General features: G+C 41.6%; 2 gene segments (V, D, J or C); both read left to right on the plus strand.

Moving 5' to 3' along the window:
* The first annotated feature begins 9,778 nt into the window (after positions 1-9,778).
* Positions 9,779-10,297, plus strand: LOC134482036 (T cell receptor alpha variable 22-like). The segment is given in 2 exon segments: positions 9,779-9,830; positions 10,002-10,297. Coding segments are annotated over 2 exon segments (348 nt in total).
* An 8,769-nt stretch (positions 10,298-19,066) lies between these two features.
* Positions 19,067-19,562, plus strand: LOC134482037 (T-cell receptor alpha chain V region CTL-F3-like). The segment is given in 2 exon segments: positions 19,067-19,112; positions 19,261-19,562. Coding segments are annotated over 2 exon segments (348 nt in total).
* Positions 19,563-22,097: the final 2,535 nt, after the last annotated feature.

Genomic DNA, 22,097 nt, shown 5'->3' on the forward strand with positions numbered 1-22,097 from the left:
TTGGAAATAATTTGATGCCTTGGTAGTCAATATAGGATTTCATCAGTGATACAAAAGTTTTGAAATCTGTCATAATTATGTAAGTTCTACTCACCATTAAAAAGAAAACAGGGGAATAAGGAATTCGAGCTCATAGGTATTTCTTTTCCAAAGATTCATCACAGTTGTAAGTGTACTATCTTGTCTTTGTTGTCTTCTTCAAATCTTTTCATCTCCTTGAGACTCCGTGGTCTGAGTCCTTCTGCATCTTTTTTAACTACTCATTGCTTTCACTCTAGGATAGAATTCCAATGATGGATTCCTTTTTCTAACATAGTCCTGCCCTGCCCTAATACAGGCAAGAGTCACAGGGAAAGTGGGTGCTCTCTGACTACAGTGAGGAATTTTAGTTTCTTCTCCATCTGAATGGGAGGATTGTAGAAGCTCTTATACTCTCTTGCATACAGCAGAGGAGGGTGAATAGTCAGGATAAGAGAGAAAGAAAGGAAGATTTTTCTAGTGCTGCTCAGCTCCGAAATGGAAGTAGGCGGGCACCACGAACCATGAGGACCTAAGCACGATTTTCAGTGCACACATCAAAGCTGGGCATGGAGGCTGTGCTCTCCATCCAGCCTAGACTAACCGTGAGCTCCAGGTAACAGTAAGAGACCTTTCTCCAACAAACAAGGCAGATAGCTTCAGAAAAACGACATCCAAAATTGACTTCTGGCATCCACATGCATGTGCACATTTGTGCACTTAAACACACACACACACACACACACACACACAGAGAGAGAGAGAGAGAGAGAGAGAGAGAGAGAGAGAGAGAGAGAGAAGAGAGAGAGAGAGAAGCTCTTTAGAACATGAGGAAGAACATTGAAGTTTTTTCTCTAGTCTCTACATGTACACATACACATGTGGTTTTACATGCCCCACTCAGTTGTACCCACACACAAAGAGCACATACATGTACACATAAATATTTTAACATAGAACACAAACACAAGTTAACTGAAGATGTTAATATTGAGTAATCTACCTCACACATTACTGTTACTCTCTTAGTTTTGACTTTCTTTATAATGAAATGAGAAGGCAGGGGCAGTGTATACAATTGTAAGACACAGAGCCTACACCAGCCCAGGAATGCTCATGTATGCCTTTCCAGTCTACTCACCTGCTGCAAGTGATGAGGTTCCCCATTCTTGCCACTGCACATTTGGCCTGGCTGAGAACTTCAGGTCTGTGGAGTTATGTGGCAGGACTTCCTCTGTTTCTCATTCTGCTCACCTGCATGCAGTCGATACGTAGATCCACATGTTCTTCTGTGCATCGTCATCATTATCACCATCACCATCGCCACCACCACCACCACCATCCTCATCTTCCTCCTCATCCTCCTCCTCATCATCCATCACTGTCGTTGCAGTACAGTACCTCATAGACAAACGTACTCCACTCTGTTACATTGTGTCTCACAGTGGCTAGACAAGGAATTGTTAGGGATTAAATATTTAGTTATTAGTGGGTCTAGGTACAGGCTATGCAACATGCTTCTTCTCTTGCTAGCAAAACCTACCATGTGATATTTCCTATGAAATGTGATGATGCTTTGTGTATTTATCATGTTGTTGTCAAAAGAATTTCAGTTTCTTCTGTCATTGTCTTTATTTAAAATGGCATCTGGCAACCCCTGGAAGGAGAATTCTGAAAGGCTCACCTCACACTTTCGAACTGAGAGTAACTTCAGTGGGACATAAGCAATAGAGCATGCCTGAATCAAAATGATTTAATGTTAACTGTAAACCTACACAGTTGTACCTGTTTACAGATTTTTTTGTGGTTGAGATATACAGAAGTTGAAAAAATTTTAGAAATAGCCCCTGCACACTCTGAAGATTTATAAGATTTATGCCAAGCAGATTTTCCTTCTCCATATGTGTTCCGAGCAAACCTAAGATGTCCTGGTGCTGTGATACAAGCACAGGGTGTGAAAATATCTAAAGCCTTTTAGAACCTACAGGGGGGATTTCACTTCTTTACATTAGCATTGGGAGCTCAGTGCAGGAAATGCAGACCCCAGTCTTCTCAGCACCTTGACAAGTTGGTGAGGCCATCAGAACTTTAGGTAGAATTATCAGGAGGATTTTGGCAAGAATGGAGAAGTATTACCTGGGAGACAATAGCTCTAAAACTAAATAAAATAGTAGAATGATAAACTGTTGAATTATTTCATCTGTCGAGTTATGTCTCCAGAAGCTTTTTTGGTTGTGCTTGTGTAATAGAATCTAAAAATGGCCAAGTATATTCATTTGGAGGGGGGATTTCACAGCACACCACAGGGTGTGTGGCTGAGAGAACAAAACTTCTTTTCTTGAAGTCTTAGAGGGGACAGTCCAAGATGGAGTTGTGAGCAGGACCCACTTTTTCTGAGATCTCTCTCTGTGGTCCCAGAAGTCCACAGTAGTGAGTCCAAACAAGGTCCCTGTCAGAGGATGTGCAGGTCTGTGCTCATCATCAGTCTGATTGGTCTGGCCCTCATGTGTACATTCATTTTACTTCAGTCAACTTTTAACCAACTGTCTTCAAGTATCATCACACTGGAGTCCTTGGTGTGAGCACTCCAGCATATATATTTTGCGTAGCACATAATTCAGACTTTAATATCCTTTTAAGAATAATAATGTTATCTGTATGATAATATATGGAGTTCTGCTGTGCACATGAATACACATACACACAGACACACACACACACACAGACACACACATACACACATACACACCTGGACAAATTCTATCCTATATGCTCAAATATTGGGTTGTTTTATTTGATATTGTTCTAAAGTAGTGCATTGCAATACTTAACATGATAATTCAGCAAAACAGTCACCTTTTAATGTAATTTTATTCCATTCAGTGTATACATGTGTATAAGCATGGAAATGTATGTATGTGTGAAGTGTATATATATATATGTATGTATGTAATATATATATATTATATATGTGTGTGTCAGTGTATATGTATGTGTGTATGTATATAAGCTTGAATGTGTATAAGTGTAATAGTGAGTCAAGCTGAATCACATGTAAGTTTGATTATTGCATTTACACACAATCACTTGCATGTTTCTAGAAGAACCTGAAACAAAATAAAATGAGGTAATTGTGAAGGAATGGAAGGGAATGGAGCCGCAATAGTAACTGAACAGAAGGACTTTATCCAGAATTGGCTATGCAGCTCTCTATCCTCTCAGTACATGAAAATTTCTCAGTTTTGGCTTCATTTTTTTCTGCTTCATTTATTCTTGGTCTTTCTCCTCTGCCTATTTCCCATTTTCTCTTTGATCTAAATGTTAAGTCAACCCTCACTCACACCTCTCAGAAACACGGTTTCTGTGTAGCATGAGCTGATTCACCTGACAAACCTGACTGTCTCCTAGGCCGTCCTCTCTCTCCACCTGAGAGCAGAACAGGCCTGCTGTGGAGAAGGCTGTGGTGGTTATGGTGAGTGGGTTAGAGAGAAGGCGTCAATCCTTCCACAAGGACAGCAGGGGAAACGTGTCCTATGTTGTCTTCAGCATTGGTGGTTTCTGATTAGAGTTTCCCAAAGTAACATGTGCTGTAACTTTAATTTTTCAAAACTATTTTTAATGATGGACCTTGCATGTTGATGTCTATATGAAGGTGAGGGTTGACTCAAGTTAGGTCAAGGCCATGACTGGACAGTAAATATAAGGCAGAAGCAAAGCTTTTGAAGGCAGAGGAGAAGGGGGAGGAGTGGAGAATCAAGACGAAGATGGAGAAGGATGACCCAGATCTGGGTGTCTTGAACTGTCAAGGTAGTTGGGATGGATTTCTGTAGGCAATCTATGTAGAGCTTATCTATGTAGGAGGTTTATATCCTTATCAATTGGTTGTGAGTTCATTGGGAGGATGTATTGTGGATTGAGAATTTAAATCTGATTGAAAAATTACACTTTATTGAGTCATGATTTCACTGGGTTGTTGAGATCATGAGCAGAGTCTGTGGCAGAGAGACATACTAGGCCAGCCCATGCTGGACTTCTAGAGCCCTGATTTTACCGGGCAGTTGGGACCAGAGAGTTCACAGCTAGGAGAGAGCCGCCGGCAGAGGTGCTAAGTTAGGATAAATTATGCTTAGTTCCATTTGGCTCCCCCTGTTGCTGGAACTAACTCTAGAGACCAGGGTGGCAAGGTTCCACTCTGGAAGGGACTGCAGACCCCCAGGTTTAGCGAGGACTTGAGTGCAGTGTGGCCTCTGAGATAAAGATAACCCGCAGTGTCATTTGGTCCCATGGGTGCTGGCACTAGCATGGATAGTTCCTTTTGGCCCAATGAGGCTGGAAATTGTGAGAGAGCAACTGCCAAGGTTAGAGAGAGCCCAGAAGAGAAGCACAGGGCGGTAGGGGCAGGAACCGGTTGCAACACTTTTTATTACTGCAAGTGTTCTTAAATGTTTTACCCTCCCTTTTAGCCTACCACCCACCAGAAGTAGTAGATAAAAAAGGATACAGGGGAAGTGGATCTGTTTAGAAATGGTTCTTTGAAGCAAATCCTATCTGCATTGTCAAGAAATGAGCAGTTCAGTTCACAGGACAGCAGCTCAACCCACTTGGAAACACTTCACGGATACTCCAGCAGTCCAGTTCAGTAGTGTCAGGATAGCATCAGCAGTGGCACAACCTAGTAGGAACAGCCAGGCCTCAGCTGAATCTCTGTGTAAGCAGGAGAGACCAGGATCACCAGGAATGTCAGGCAACATTCTTGGCTGTGCCTCTTTGGGTGAAGCCAAGATCAGCCAAAACGTAAGACTGAGAAGCATTTAGCTATGCAAGCAAGCCAAGCAAGCTTCCGTCACTGTCTGCTGAGTCCTTTATGTACTCCTCCAAACACCATGTGTCCTCCATGGGTCTTGTCTCAATAGGTGCGTCCATCTTAGATGACATCACTCTGCCAATCATCCTGAGTCTGAGGAAGTAGAAAGAAATAGCAACATATCGCCAGAAGTTTTCTGGTGCAGTCCTGAAAAATGGAGTTCAACTACGTAGTGTGAGGCAGACCAATGCATGCATATCATTAATGAATCCTTCATCATCTGTTCTTTCACATGCTTGCTTCAGAAAAAATTCTTTCACCTGTGTCTGCTTCAAGGAAAAACTCCTTCATGTGTTTGCCCCAGAAAAACACTCTTCAACACAACTAACTTTTCAAAGACCCCTTAAGTTTCCACTTCAGTGTACAAAGAATTAAAGTTTTGATTCATTCAGAAGATCTTTTTTTGATAAACATTTATACAACTTTTACATTTGGATACAGTTTTAATACGTCAGTGTTTTTGGTAATCTCAATTTTTTTTCTTTTGTTGTTTTGACAAAGACTTCATTGTTCTCTTTGGCAAAATGAACTGGAGCATCTGCATACAGAACTGTATTTCAGTTCTAATGATGAAGTCCATTGTTGAAACTATGTGCATATATTGTTACACATAAATATGTATTTGTCAAGCTGTTTGAAGGTGGGATGTGGAACCTGAGATGTGTCCATAACGCAGTGCAAGGCAAAAGCAGAGGCTACAGCTGCTAACGTGAGAAAGACTCATTTGTTTGTTAGTTGTTTGTTGTGATGGAGTTTCATGGGGTTTAGGCTAACATCAAATGAATTCAATTCTTAGCTCACAATGATGTTGAGCTTCTGATCCTCCTTCCTTGACCTGCCAGTTGCTGGGATCCCAGACATGCCCCAGCATCCTCAGCTGAGGCTTATGAGATTGCAAATAAAAGTACAAAAGGAGCAACACAAATTTGAGATTTTATATCAAACAGAAAATGAGACATGAAATACTCTATATTTCCTGTTAGTCTGCACGTATAATATATGATTACGATTTTTTAAGAAAACACCAGGCAGCATCAGCTCCAAAAGGAAAGCTGAAGGAGAAGTTTAGGATGGCGAGTGATGAATTCAACAGGATGGACCAGGGTGTTCAGGGTATATGCTTTTACCATGAATGGAGTGTGCTTTTAGTCTTTTAAAAATAACTTACGTGTTCATTAACTTATTCAAATACTAAGACTATTAAGTTATAAAGGGCAATTAAATCTTCCCACCTTTTCATTTTTATAATAAAAAAGGTGTATAAAAATATACACCTTTAATTAACTTTGCATCCTAACTGCAGTTTTTCCTCCCTCCTCTTCTCCAGTCCTCCCTCCCTCCACATCCATCCTCACCCCCACCAATTCCTTTTCCCTTTAACTTCAGGAAAGGGGACGCCTACCACATGTATCAAACAGCCTTGGCATATAAAGTTACAGTAAGGCCAGGGTAGGTTCATCTTCTCCTGTTGAGGCTTAAGGAGGCCACTCACTTTAGGGAAAGAATCCCAGAGGCATGAAAGAGAGTCAGACACAGCCCCTGCTGCTGCTGTCAGGAGACCACCCACATGAGGGCCAAGCTACACAACTGTCCCATAAGTGCAGAGGGCCTAAGTGAGTCCCATGCAAGCTCTCTGGTTGATGGCACAACCTCTATAAACATGATGGGCCCAGGGTAGTTAATTGTATAGGTTTTCTTGTTTTTTGACTAGTATTGCTCCTACTGTCCTTCCTGCGCATCTTCCACAGGATTCCCCAAGCTCCACCTAATGTTCGGCTGTGGGTCTTTGCATAGGTTTCTACTAGTTCCTCCATGAAGCCTTTCTGATGATGGTTATGCTAGGCACACCTATGGGAAGCATAGTGTGTCAAGTGGGCAACCTCATGGCAAGGTTATCAGGCTGGACTGGTAACTGTTTAGGAATCCTTCATTGTCTGCTCCATCTGTACCCCTGCACATTTTGTGGGTAGGAAAATTGTAAGTTGGAGGTTTTGTGGCTTGGTTGCTGTCTCAGTCCCTTCATTTGATGTCTTGCTTTGTTACAGAAGATGGCCAGTTCAGACTCCATGTCCTTCATTGCTAGGAGTCTTAACTAAGATCATTTAATAGATTTCTGGGAGTTGCCATTGCCCCAGGTTTCTAGCTCGTTCCGGACATCCCCCTTCAATTCCAATTGTCTGTCCCGTTATTCTCTCTCTTTTTCCTCTCTCAATGTGATCATTTATGTTTGCTTTCCTACCCTCAACCTCATTCAATCCCAGCTCCATATCCACCCACCATGACTATTGTATTTCCCTCTCTCAGTGAGAATCATGTTTCCCCCTCCCCCATTCATCCTCCTTGTTACTTAGCCTTATTGTGTCTGTGGATTGTAGCATGATTCTTCTTCACTTCATGGCTAATGTCCACTTATAAGTGAGTCCACACTGTGTTTGTCTTCCTGAGTCTGGACTGCCTCAGTGCGAATGATTGTTTTTCTTGCTCCGTCTACTTTCCTGCAAGTTTCATGATGTCATTGTTTTGAAAACTGAGTAATACTCATTTGTGTACATGCACCCCATTTTCTGTGCTGACCTCCCATCCCTTCCCAGCTACCTCTGTTCTTCTTTCCTATTGTTCCCATTAACTTATGCTTATCTTGCCCTTACTTTCTCTGGTGCTTCTCCCCAACCCCGTGTTCCCCTTTGTACCTTTCTGGCCTCTGTGGTTACTCCAGGTTCTATCTGTCCATCTGAAAATGTAGAGCTGGGAGTCTCTGCAATTTCCACTGCAGTCAGCTCAGTGTCGGAATGTGTGGTCTTTGTTTCTCTGGGTCTCAGTCAATTCATTTGAAATTATCATTTCTAGTTCCGTCTGCAAAATTTGTGGCGATGTTTTTCTTTACACTGAAAAATACTCCAGAGCTTATAAGTGCCACATTTTCATTCTGCACTCACCAGGAGGAGGACATTAGGCTGTTTCTATTTCCTACTTCCTGTGAGTGGAGCAGCGATGAACAAAAGCAGGAATCTGTGAGGCAGGATGGAGAGTTCTTTGGACGCACACTGAGGTAGAATAGATGGATCGTATGCTACATCTGTCTTTAGGTTTTTGAAGATTTTCCACAGGATCCAGAGCAGCTCCACAAATTTTCAAGTTCCCTCACAATGAATGTGGGTTCCTTTCTCCCAACACCCACCTCAGCATTTGTTGTCAGTTGTTTTAATTTAGACGTTCTAACTGGTGTAAGTTGAAATCACAAAGTTGTTTTAAATTGTGTTCTCCTAATTACTAAGGATAATGAGCAATTTTGAGATTTTTAAAGCCATTTTTGTTTCTTCTATGGAGAACTCCATCTAGACACTCTTGTCTTCTGACCATTGGCATTTCCTTCACCAGGAAGTAAAGGGCTGGTTTAATGAGGCTTGTGGAGATGGCCTGAAGTCACATTTGTTGGTGGTGTCAGTCCACTAGGGGGCACTGCAGGGTTCCTAGAAATTACTGATTCTTAAGATGCCCAGAGGTCTGAAGGGCTGAGCTGAGATACAGTACATAAGTCAATCCACGCACAAAGCAAGGAATAGTGGTGATGGTTCAGAGTTATACAGACCCTTAGCTCCCTGTCACTTTTTTAATAAAACCACAGATATCCAGAGCCGGTTCACTGGATCTCATATGTGTATAAATCTCTTTAAAGAACAATTCTCTGATGAGATGTAAACAAAACAGAGTCTCCCTGAGGATGGACACACAAGAGCAACTTTTATCACTGTTTTTTCTGTATCTTAGAATTTCATCTATAATTCCATAAAATCACATACTGTGTGTGTGTGTGTGTGTGTGTGTGTGTGTGTGTGTGTGTGTGTGTGTTGTATTCTAAACTGGAAAGAAAAAATAATTGCTTTTTTAAAAAGGAAAACTAGAAGATATAAGGTATGGAAACTAGAAGGGAGCGAGCCTCCCTGAACCTGAGCCGGCGTCCTTAGCTGTGCTTCCCTGCAGAACCCAGCAGAACAGCAGAGCAGACGTCCAGAGACAGAAAAGAAACCAGGGTTGAAACAGGGCATGTCTTGTTCTTCCTATAACCAACAAAACTGTGCTGATGATCTTAATTGCAAGATATTCTTTTTATTCGGTGTAGTAGATTATATGCTGATTTGCCTGATTGTGTAATTTAAGAGTCCTGCCAGGACTTCCTTGTGTATATCTTTTCTATTGACCACACAGCAGAAGATGGCCAGCACACAATGCCTTATCACTTAGTTTGAACATGTTTTGTTTTAATGGTTCTTCGTCCGTATTTTATAGTTTCCTGTCTTGTGGTGTGTGTGTGTGTGTGTGTGTGTGTGTGTGTGTGTGTGTGTGTGTGTGTGTATGTGCATTTCCTCTTTGTTAATTTTCATTTACTTCTGTTTGAGGGCTGTTTGTTTAAGTGTTTGCTTTCTAAAGAGAGAGGAAAAGAAAGGGCTGGACTTGAGGAGTTGGGAAAGATTTGGAGGTGATACAGAAGGGAAGAGAATGATCAGAATACAGTGTGTAAAAACCATTAGGCCAGAAAAGGTCAAACAGTCTCGCTAGGACTCTAAAGGCTCCGCTTTACACACTGAGCCATTGGTTTTCCTATTGGCATTCATCATTAATGTGTTCCCGTTCCTCATACATTTCCCTCAAACTCTCTCATATTACGTGTTACATTAGAAACACAGTGTCCTGGGCTCTACATCAATGTCCTCCACAGTCCTGGAGCAATGACAGTGCAGAGTCATGAGGTGCAGGTGGGTGGAGTTCCTCGTTCAGATGAATGAGGGAGCTCAGTGACTCAGAGAGAACCTGTAGTCTGTGAGCACAAGTTGTCTGGACACAAGACTGACCCCCTTCAGAGCTGGAGAGAAGACATCCCAGCAAGTGGACAGGGCCATGGAGAGGAACCTGAGAGCTGTGCTGGGGATTCTGTGGGTGCAGATTTGCTGTGAGTTGTGCTAAGCTAAGTTCCTATTAGGGATTCTCCAGAAATGTCGGTGGTGGAGAGGGAGAAAGTAGATGAAAATCTCCTGTGCATTCTTCCTCATGGGTGTTTCATGGGGTATTGATATGGGTAGATACCTCTCCCCATTCTGATTTCTTTTTCTGTTTCTAACAGGGGTGAGAGGAAATAATGTGGAGCAGAGTCCATCATTCTTGAGTCTACATGAGGGAACCAATTCTTCTCTGAGATGCAATTTTTCTATTGCCATGACAACTGTGCAGTGGTTCCTACAGGATCCCAGGGGCAGCCTCATCAACCTGTTCTACCTGGCTCCAGGAACAAAGGAGAACGGGAGGTTAAAGTCAACATTCGATTCTAAGGAGCGCTACAGCACCCTGCACATCAGTGATGCCCAGCTGGAGGACTCAGGCACCTACTTCTGTGCTGCTTATGCACAGTGCTCCCAGTAAGCCTGCAGCCTGGCTCCAAACTGCAGCTGGATGTGCAGCTACAACCCCTGCCCTGGAAGACTCTGTAAAAGGCTTCGCACAGCTGTGGCCTTATCAGATCTCCACCAATTACAGAGAAGATGTGAGGAAACATAACATCTTTGCAGAAGTTCACACTTAGATTTACCTAAATTCAGACTTACGAGACACTGACTGCTTGTATGTCCAATGCTCAGAATCATCATCAGCCCGCAACATTAAAATACACACTCCGTTTTACTAAATGCTTGTGCTAACGTCACAAAATAACCCCACTCTCATATATACTCCAAACAGCAGCTGAGTGTGCAGCTACAACCCCGGCATGGATGACTCTGCACGAGGCCCAATCATTTGGGTCATTTCCTTTGATCAGAAACAGAAAACATTGTTTCTGTCCTTTGTTTAGAGTGCATCTGCCCAAACTTCCAGATAATTTGTCAAATATGAAGTTGATAAAATTGTTAATATTTAGATCTAATAAATTAAGCTGTAGGAAAGCAGAGTAAACTAATCTTATTATTTAATCAAGACATCATTTCTACCATGTCCTTGTATTTAAAAATCTAATACATTTCATTATGTAATATGAAACTAATATTTCACATAAAAATTATGAGAGCTGAAAGACAAATGACTCACTAGAGAGAGAGATATTTGCAATTTGTATCACAGTTGTATTTATAGCAATTGATTCTTCTGAAATATTTATACATTTGCAATGTAATATATATATAAATTTTCATTAAAACTATGTTTTCAAAAGAAAACTGAAAATTTTCTAAATATCACAATAGGGGATTAAGTCATTATACCATAATTAAGTGCGAGACAATTGTTTTTCCAAGTGGTGGCTGAGTTCATATCGCAGTTGAAGGAACCTTGCTTATCCTAGTCTCTGTAAGGAACTACAGACAGCCATGCCATTCACTCACTCAGGTATTGTCTGTCCATTGTTCTTGTCACTTAGAACCAGGAGCTGAGTGGCTATAACAGTGAGTTGATTGATCGAAACATCTCCTTTCCTGAGCTTCACTAACTAATTTACCCCCTTGTGATTCACTCACATTCTTCCCCAATGCAATTGTATTTTGAAGTGAAAATTTCTGGTTCTTTGGAGACTCAATTGTGACATGTGATGCTTTGCTGGAAGCTATCTTATGAGAGAATTCTTTGTTGAAGCAGACATGTGAGAGGGTGTTTTGCTGGAGTGGACACTTGAGAGGTTTTGTGATATTTGGAAGAGTATGAATGGTACCCAATAAATAGTAAGAGAACACTCTTGCATTGGTATGCCTTGAAACACTTCACCGGTCTTCACTGGCCAGTCTTCTCTTGGTGTGCAACACTTAGCAGGGCTTCACTGGGCTTCACTAAGAACACTCTTGCATTGGTACACCTTGTAATGCCTCATCAGTCTTTGTTGATTGATCTTGGTTTTCCTGATTTTATAGAGAAATGTGCTAAAGAACTTCTCGTGGTATTCTGGCTGCTTCTTCAAATTTCTGCAGACTTGTGCCGATTTGACAAAGCCTCACTCATGGTTTCTGCTGGACCGAGCTGCTGTTGCTGGACCCCATTACTGACTCATGTTTGATGTTTGCTATTGGACTGGATTGCTGAGATCCTGAGAACAAAGACTGGAAGCATCTCAAAGAACGACTTCTAAACAGGTCCACATCCTTGCCTTAGTAACCATCTTTCTCTTTTCGTTCATGGCCTAGAAGGGAAGTTGAAATGTTAAAGAACTCCAATTAAAGGAGGTTTTGAAAAAATCCAAGCCTACACATGGTGCTCCATGTACGGCACCATATGTTAAAAAATTATAGCTGATTGCTTTCCCAGTCCTGCTCCTGGAATGATGATTCTGAGGCTAAATATCTATTAATAAATTCCTAGGCCACAACCTTTGGCTCATTCCCTGACTAGCTCAGAACTTATTTATCCATTTAAACTATCCTGTGTCTGCCATGTGGTTAGTTACCTCTCCTTCAGTCCCTGCCTGTTTCTTCCTTCATTTCTCCTCAGCGTCTCCCTTCTAGTTCACGTCCATCTCCTAGGTCCATCTCTCATCTCACCCCTCTCACCCCTCTCCATGTCTCCATTTGATCTCTTGGTATTTCCCAGAATTCTCTCTTCCTGCCAGGGTGCCACCTCCTATTTCCTGCCTCAGTTCATTGGCCATCAGCTTTTTATTGACAGGTGATGTTTATAAGCGATTCTCTCTACAACCCTTGTTTAAAAAACAGATTATCTGAGCTTCCCAGATGATAAACAATTCCTATGTACCAGAAAGATTTATGAAAGCGTGTCTAGAAGTGGTGTCATTACAGTGGCAGCCTTTGCAGTAAGAATTGTTGGTTCAGTCATCTCAGCGAGTTCCCAAATTGCAACCACCCTAATTCTAGTTCCTTTATAGGGTATGACTGTGGAATTAGATGAGATGGTGATGTGGCAATTAGGTGTAGACAGGGATCCCTGATAAGGCGTTCTAACTGATCTTGCTAGAACTTTTTCCTAATCCCATTCCTGATTATTTTGTACTCAGAAATTCCTGTTTAATATACAAATATGCCTGAGTATTATAGATGACCATTTAAGACTTTTTCTAGTCAAGACATAGAATTGAATATTGAGAAGCAATATAAATGTTATAGTCTCTGTAAATCATTAAAGTAAAATAAAAATTAACATTAAATAAAAATAGAAACCTAGAGAAGGTTTTATTTATTGAGAAAAGCACTTTCTATTCTGCTGTTCTCATCGACCGTCATCGTGACTGTGTCCCTTTCATCCCATGCTCTCAGAAGGTCTGTGAATTCTCACACTTAAAGTTGGTAATGCCCATTCTCTTTTTAAATCTGGTTTACTGTAAATAGAATCAGTGTGATGCACAATTAACTTCGTCCTGTTATAGTCATCTGTCACCTGCTCCATTTCCTGTACTGACTCTTCGAGATCTTTTTCTCATTTCTTGTTTTTGAATTTCAGTTTTCTCATTAGCATCCATTAAGGTCTGAACTTCAACCAAATATTGAACAAGTTTACACTTCTTTTTAGAAGTGGCTGTCACGGTCTTCTCTTCCTGATCAAAGGGATTACTTTTATGAATCTACATATTTCTGGTCCTCAGTAATGTCCGACAAAACTGTTGTTGATCTTCTTAATTAGCTGTTTCCATTTTCTGCATCCCCATTCAAAGAACCAAGTTTGCATTAACATTTTTCTATTCAACAATTTTCCACATTCTATAAGTTTTTATCTTTTTATTGCAATTGTTTTTCAAGTCAACAAATTTCATCACATGAAACGAGTACCATGTCCACCTACAGACTACTAGACTATCTTAAATTTCACTTCTTTAGTCTTTAGTTGACTTTCAAATTCTTCTCCAGAATTTCAACTTCTCCAAAGCCAGGGCTGCCTCTTGAGCTGTCACCTTCATTAGTGACTGAATAATTATGAATAGATGTGCCATGTTTGCTCCATCTTCATATTTAATTAATTTATTTCCACTCTTGATGAAGCAATCAATAATTTATCTGCCAACTTCTTGAAGTGGCAGGTCATCTGGATCAAATCTGATGGTTCTCAGTTTATATTAGTGAGCATCTTAAATCCTTTCACTGTTTTTCACCTTCTACACTGAGGTTTGCAAATGGTTGCAGTCACACATTGACAACAGCCCCCTCTCTAGGTTATCTCTGGCTCAGTCTCTTCCTGTAACCTTCATCACACACTCAGGTCCCACCCACTCTGACTGAACAATCTAACAAACGGTGGCTTGTAGGTGACACATTTCCCTTCATAAATATTTTTATATAAATTACAATGCTGAATTTTCAGTGTATAAGCTAATTTTCCTGAGTACAAATTCTGTGTTTTAAAAGGTTGTTTTTTTCTGGATCTGCAGAGAGAAACAATTTTTTGTTTTACATCAGGTATCACAAGCTTTATCAGTTGCGAATCTGAGCCAAATTGTTGCCCCTGTGAAGAGGGTACATAACTCCAGAAATCTTGCAAGATGAGACCATCAGCGTGACTTTTGCTCCTATATTAATAATCAATATGCCATTCTCAGGTTTTTAAAGTTGCAGGGTACATATATTTCTTATAAGAAAGGTGTGTTAGATTTAGTGATTGAACACCCCCTCCATAAAGGAACATCCTGCCTATCTCTGCTTAGGCTACAGAGTCCACCCCCACATCATATCACATATGATCATTATTTTTTAGCAAATTATATTTTATTTGACTATAAATATTAATCTCCCAATGATCCACTATCAATCCCTTTATGTTGTGGGAGGTTTAGAAATGTGGTTAGGATCCTGTCTGATAATTCAGGGGCCCACGGTCATGTCAGTGAAACAGCAGGTTTGTTAGATGCATGAAAATGTGAATGAATGGTCTTAGGTTTCCATATTATGTGACACTTTCTCCCAGTCCCATTATTCTCTATGCCTGACACTACTTTCTTTGGATATTTTCTATGTTCAGTAGCACAAAAGAATTTCAGAGACTGAAAAATTCAGAGAAGTCCCTTATCCAATTCCATTACAAAACAGAAATTATGAGAAAATTATTCCAGACTTCCTCATTAGCATTATGTCTCCACTTCATTCCTGCAGGAACAATCACCCTGTAGAAAATCCACCATTTTCAGCTCTGAATGCAGAATCTGGAAAGGAAATGTGTAATCTGTCTGATCACAAGGATCAACAGCTCAAATCTGTGTAACATGCGAATTTTGAGCAAGCAAGAATCAGGCTGCACCCTACTGCTCTTTTTGTTTTTAATTGGAAGTGGATTTTTTCATGCAATGTTTTCTGCTCAATGTTTCCCCTCCCTCATCTCCTTCCAGATCCTCCCCACTTCCCCACACAAACAATTCCATGCCTTAGTTCTCTCTGTTTAGAAAATATACAGGCAAACAAACAAACCAGAATAGAGATTAGATAACAAGAAAATCACACGAAGCACACACACATGTGATACCCATGCCTCCATAAAGAATCCATAAAAACCAAACTTGGAAAATATAATGTACAAGCATATGACGCCTCCCTTAAACAATGACCAGATAAAGCATTATGATAAAACATCTTGAAAATTTGCCCATCGGCCACTGCGCATGCTCTTCAGTGTGGTTTGTGAAAGTGAGTCTTAAGTGAAACTCTCGACAAAACTATTTTGTGAGCAGTTGTTAATTGGGGATGGTTTCTGGATTTGAGAGGGCATCATGTTGACCTCCTATGATTGACACTGGGACGCTGTCTTTAGTGGAGCTCTAGAGACCCTGTGTACACTGCTTGCCTTCCATCCCCACTGCTCTTCAGTAACAACAGAAACGACAGAAAGCCCACATATACATGGAAGCTGAACGATGCTCTATTCATGATAACTCAGTCGAGGAAGAAATAAAGAGAGAAATTAAAGACTTTTTAGAACTTAATCAAAATGAAGTCACAACAAACCCAAACTTATGAGACACAAGAAAAGCAGTGTTAAAAGGAAAACTCATAGCGCCAACTGCCTCCAAAAAGAAACTGGAGAGAGCATTCACTAGCAACTTGACAGCATACTTCAAAGCTCTAGAACAAAGAAGCAAATGCACACAAGAGGAGTAAAAGGCAGGAAATAACCAAACTCAGGGCTGAAATCAACCAAGTAGAAACAAATGGACTATACAAAGAATCAACAAAACCAGGAGCTGGTTCAATGAAAAAATTAAAAAGAGAGATAAACGCTTAGCCAGACTAACCAGAGGGCATAGAGACTGTATCCAAATTAACAAAATCAGAAATGAAAAGGGAGACATAACAAAAGAAACTAAGGAAAATCAAAAAATCATCAGATTATACTACAAAAGCCTATACTCAACAAAACTGAACAATCTGGATAAAATGGACAATTTTCTAGACCAAGATCAGATACCAATGTTAAATCAGGATCAGATCAACCATCTGTCACATATATACATTTACGTATGAAAATATCACATATATACCTTGCATGTGAAACACAATAGTTATGATATGTGAGATTTAAATATAAATATTATCAACATTAGTGTGTAAATATACTTTTCTGGATTTCCAAGTCCAGGAACCCATTTAACATGACATATTGTATGTTGTGAGTCTGAGTATCTCATAGGATAAGAGCACTAGTCCTTGCTTGTTAGGGATGCAACCACGAGGTGCTATTAGATCTCAAGTATTGGGGAGAATGCAGAGAATTCTCTTTGGTGTATGTTGATGGTTCAGGCTTGGGGAAGAAGCAAAGGTGATTTTTCAGTGGCTGAGGGGTTGACTCTAGAGCTAGAATTATTACTAAGAATGAACAACCAATTTGGAGCAGAGACTGAAGGAAAGGCCATCTAGAGACTGCCATACATGGGGATCCATCCTACATGCAGTCACCAAGCCCAGTCACCACTGGGGATGCCAAGAGGTGCATGCTGACAGGAGCCTGCTATAACTGTCACCTGGGAGGCTCAGCCAGAGCAAGACAAATACAGAGGGCAACACTCACAGCGAACCATTGGACTGAGAATGGTGTCCCCAATGGAGGAGTTAGGGGAAGGAATGAAGGAGCTGAAATGGTTTGCAATCCCATAAGAAAAACAACATTATCAACCACCAGATCCCCCAGAATTCCCAGGGACTAAACCACCATCCTGAGAGTACACAGGGATGAACCTATGGCTCCAGGCACATGTGGAGCAGAGGATGGCCTTGCTGCATCAGTTGGAGGAGAAGCCTGTCAAGGCTGGATGCCCCATTGTAGGGGAAAGCCAGGGCAAGTGGAAGGGTGGGAGGGAGGGGTGGATGTGTGGGGAGCACCCACATAGATGCAGGGGGTGGGGGGATAGAATGGGAGGGTTCTGGAGGGGAAACTGAAAGGGAGATAATATTTGAAATGTAGGTAAAGAAAATATCCAATAAAAATGAATAAAAAACTAAAAAACAAAACTAAACTAAATAAAACACAATGAACAACACCCTGATAGCTGTATCATGCCCGCTAGTCATCGCGATCTACATTGGCTTTTACCTTAATTGGGAAGAACAATGGAGACATGTTTCCTACATTATTGATATTTCTGTGGCTGTATTGTATGATGAGTTAATATTCTAGGGCCACAGAATAATCTATGAGACATCTAGGCATATGCTATCTCACTCAGGTTTTCTCTAGCTACTGTAGAAAAGAAGACGTCTGTAAAGTGATGGCCTCACAGTCTTTCTCCATCATTTCCATCTCTGCATAGGGATGAGCTAAGGTGAGCAGGTGGAGAGCAGCTCCACTCCATCCTGAGAGGCGAGGAGAGGACCAGTACTCGCATCAGCTGCACTTGTGTAGACAGTGCCCTGCTCTCTTTCCCTCGGTACAAGCAAGAACCTGGGAAGCATCCTAAGCTCCTCATTGACATTCGTTCAAATATGGAAAGAAAGCAGACCCAAAGATTGATAGTTTTACTGAATAAGAAAGCCAAGCATTTCACTCTGCACAAGCCATTGAGACTCAGCCATGTGCTTCTGTGCCGAAAGTGCACACTATTCAATGGCTCCTGTAGTCTGTCCTCAAATCTGCCATGGGGCCTGGAGCCCCATCCACATCCTGTGTCACACGCCTTCCAGTGCAGCTTTAGCCAGGGGTTCCTTTTAAGTTGCAGCTACAGTGCAGACTTAAAAACAGAAAATTCCAATGTCAGTTATAACTCAATCCATTTAGGACAATTTTCTCTATCCTTCTTTTTAAAAATAGTTTTAAAATTGAAATATAATTTTAATGCTTTCCTCTGGCAGCACATGGAGGCTATGAGAGAACAGAACTCATTATGCTTCAGAGACAAAAAGACTGTAGCTGACTCAGCCCCATGTGGAACGTCTACATCCCACACTCTCCTCCCTTGGCTCAGAAGTCATCGAGGAAGAGGCTGTGGACAAACTGTGAGAGTGGTGGATGACTACACAGAAGCAGTGTTTCCTGCACATAGTAGGGCAGCTGCACATGTGAATTCACAGAGGTTGACAGTACACACGAGTCCTGCAAAGGATCAAGCCAGAAAGATTCCATCACAGAGAAGGAAGATGGACATTCCCACCTTTTTTCATTGAAGTTGCAGCTCCTGGTGCAAAGATTGCCTTCCAATGAAGGCCACATATCCAAGAGTACATGGGCAGTGCAGCCTATAACACAAAACTTGCTGAGTTTTATTTTAAATGGGACGATGGGACACAAACTGGAGTGTTATACAAAAGTGGATAAATCTTTTCAGGACTGGAAGGAGCAGAGGATAATAATCAAAATTCATTGCATAATATTCTGTAAGAACTAATAAAAATCAAAAAGTACATAAATTATATCAGAAGTCTATTTGTGTGTGAACATTCTTTCATGTACACTCGCCACACTATATACGGTAGGACACACATAGTTCAGTGACACTAGTGATTTCAGCCATCCACTGGGGACTTGAGACCTACCTTCTTTGGGTGTGGTTCCAAGTTTATTTACACTGTGTTTTCCAGAACTCTGTGGTGCAGGTTGGAGGGAAATCAGCAGAGGGCGCTGTCTCTTCAGATGTGGTTAACATCTCATTCAGGTAGTGACTTAACATGACAGACTCACTGTGCAGACAGAGGTCCTTGTCTCTGAGTGAGGAGTTTGAGGAGATCCTGCAGAGGACTTGCCCTGTGACTTTGGTGCACTCAAGGACCAAGTGTCATTTCTTCTATGAACATGCTTCCTGACACCTGCTCTGTTCTCGTGCTCCTCCTAATGCTCTGTAAGTTATGTTCAACTCTAAGGGTTAATCATGTCCTTTCCTTACAACTCTAGAAGTCTTTAGTGCTTCTTCTCAAATAAAAAAAGTAATTCCTCTGTACTTAGGTGTTTATGTACTTATTTGTTCATTTTTTATTATTTATTTTCAGGGAGGAGCAATGGAGACTCAGTGACCCAGACAGAAGGCCTGGTCACTCTCACAGAGGGGTCGCCTGTGATGCTGAACTGCACCTATCAGACTACTTACTCAGCTCCTACCCTGTTCTGGTATGTGCAATATCTCAGTGAAGCCCCTCGGCTACTCCTGAGGAGCTCCACAGACAGCAAGAGGACCGAGCACGCAGGGTTCCACGCCGCTCTCCATAAGAGCAGCCGCTCCTTCCGACTGCAGAAGCCCTCAGCACAGCTGTCAGACTCTGCCCTGTACTACTGTGCTGTGGAGACACAGTGAGGGAGACGGCAGGGGAAGCTGCACATGAACCAAGGGTGCAGGAGGGCTGAGGGGGAGGCTCTGTGAGGGAGCCTAAGTGCTTTCACTGAGTGATGTTTACCTGGTTTCTTGAAAACATGAACAAATGTCAGATCAGATAACTAGAAATCTAGGAATTGCTGGATATTCTAACAGGGTAGGATAGACATCAGTGCAAAAAAGAAAAGAAAAAAACAGAACAAAATAAAAAACCAACCAACCAACAAACAAACAAACCAAAACACGATTTGATTACCTGACATAATTGTTCTCTCCCTAGAGATCTCTCGCAGGAAACATATCTGGGAAAACCCTGATTAGGATTTATCTCTACGAAAATGTCTTACAAAATTCAGTGGCTTAAATTCTCTTACAATCTTTCGCAAATCTCCATTAATTCATAACCTAATGAGGAACAGAGACTCTAGTCTTTAAATATTTTCTTCAGGCTCACTCCTTAAGTTATTTATATTCTTCCTCTCCTTGATCCATAAAACAGAGAATGTAGCCCAAATTCTGGACTTGCTTGCTTATCTATGACTGTGAAGTGACCATGTTCAAGACAATCTATTAACCATAAAAACAACAATGCCAACCAACCAGGGCTTCCACGGACTAAACCACTACTGAAAGATTCTACATGGACTGACCCAGGGCTGCAAATGCATTGGTAGCAGAGAATAGCCTTGTTGGGGCACCAGTGGAAAGGAAGCCCTTGGTTCTCCCAAGGTTGGACCCCCAGTGCAGGGGATTATGGGGGGCTGAAAGGGGGATGTATGGGGGGAATACCTGTATGGGGGAGGGGGAGTAGAGGGGATGGGAATTATGGATAGGAAACCAGGAAGGGGAATAACCTTTGAAATGTAAGTAAAGAAATATATCGAATAAAAAATTAAAAAAAAAGAAGAGACCAGCATCATTGAGATGAAATCTTCTGGGAAATGTCTTCTGACAGAATGAAGAAGTTGTGATTCAGAGATAGCCAAGGTTGTACCTTGTGCTGCAGCTGTATTTGGCTCATGTAAGAGTCACTAAAGTGTTCCTGGTTTTAAAGTCATGAAGAGCAGCTGAGGCATAGCGCTGTGAGAGGTCATGGCAGGCTATTGGTGAAGGTTCAGACTCAGTTGCAGTTGATGGCCCAGGACTGAAGGAGTCATGCAAAGGATTTGAGGCTTGGCATGATGAAGAGAGCCTATGAGAGACTATTAGTGAAGCAAAAGACCTTAGTGTATTGGAGATGCCAGTACCATGGGATGATCACCAAGAACAGCAGCAACACTGGAGTGGATCAACCTGAGCTTAGAGTGCTACAGAGGTCAGAGCTGGAGAAGTGATTTAGCCTTTGGAGGAGCCCAGAAAATCATATGTTGCCTAGGAGACCCCAAGATGTTTGACATGCCATATTCATGGGCAATCTGTTGAGGAAAGCTGCTAACAGGGAGTGGAACCAGCCCAGGAGAAAGAAGTTTGTTGCAGTCAACAAAGATGATAAAGGAGCTGGAGATCTGAAGACCACCTTGACATCAGACATGGAGATGGCAGAGTTTGAAGTTTGCCCAGCTGGTTTCCTGTCTTGTTTTGGGGATTACGGTTAAGTGATTGGATGAATCTCAGAAGAGACCTTGAACTTAAACTTTTAATATTGTTGAAACTGCTATAGACTATGGGAACTTTGGAAGGTGGACTAAATGTGTTTTTTTTTTATTATGCTGTAGGTAGATATGGCCCCCACAGACTCAGGTGTTTGAACAAGCCTATGGGGATCAGGGAGTGGAATTTGATTTGTATATGCTTAGCCCAGGAAGTGGTACTATTAGGAGGTGTGGCCTTGTTGGAGTAGGTGTGGCACTGTGGGCATGGGCTTAAAACCCTCATCCTAGCTGCCTGGAAGTCAGTCTTCCTCTAACAGCCTTCAGATGAAGATATAGAACTCTCAGCTCTGACTGCATCACGCCTGCCTAGATGCTCCCCTGTTCCTACCTTGATTGTAATGGACTGAACCTCTGAACCTGTAAGCCAGCTCCAAGTTAATGTTGTTCTTTATAAGAAAAAAAGACAACCTATTAGAAAGCATTTAACTGGGGGCTTGATTACAGATTCACATCCTGGTAGGGAGTGTAGTAGCAGTCAACCAGGCATGGCACTGGACCAGTACCTGAGGCCTTCAACTTACCACAAAGAGGGAGATGTTGGCTCCAAAGCTCACCAACAATGACATGGCTCCTCTGACAAGACCAACCCTCATGATGATTTCTAAACAGACTATCAACCGGGAACCCAATTCTCACACTTTCTGACTGCCTTCACTTGATGAACTTTTCATGAAATACAGAAAGACTCCATGTATAAGAAGAGCCAAGAGGTGTGATCACAAGATATGTCATGGTCTTGAATTTTTTATTGCATATATTTTATTTACACTTCAAATGTAATCCCCTTTCCTGGTTGCCATCCATGAACCTCCTATCCCATTCACCTTTCCTGATCTTCTATGAGGGTACTCCCTACTCAACCACC

The sequence above is a fragment of the Rattus norvegicus genome, chromosome 15 (assembly GCF_036323735.1).
Source record: "Rattus norvegicus strain BN/NHsdMcwi chromosome 15, GRCr8, whole genome shotgun sequence".
In the NCBI taxonomy this organism is placed as follows: Eukaryota; Metazoa; Chordata; class Mammalia; order Rodentia; family Muridae; genus Rattus; species Rattus norvegicus.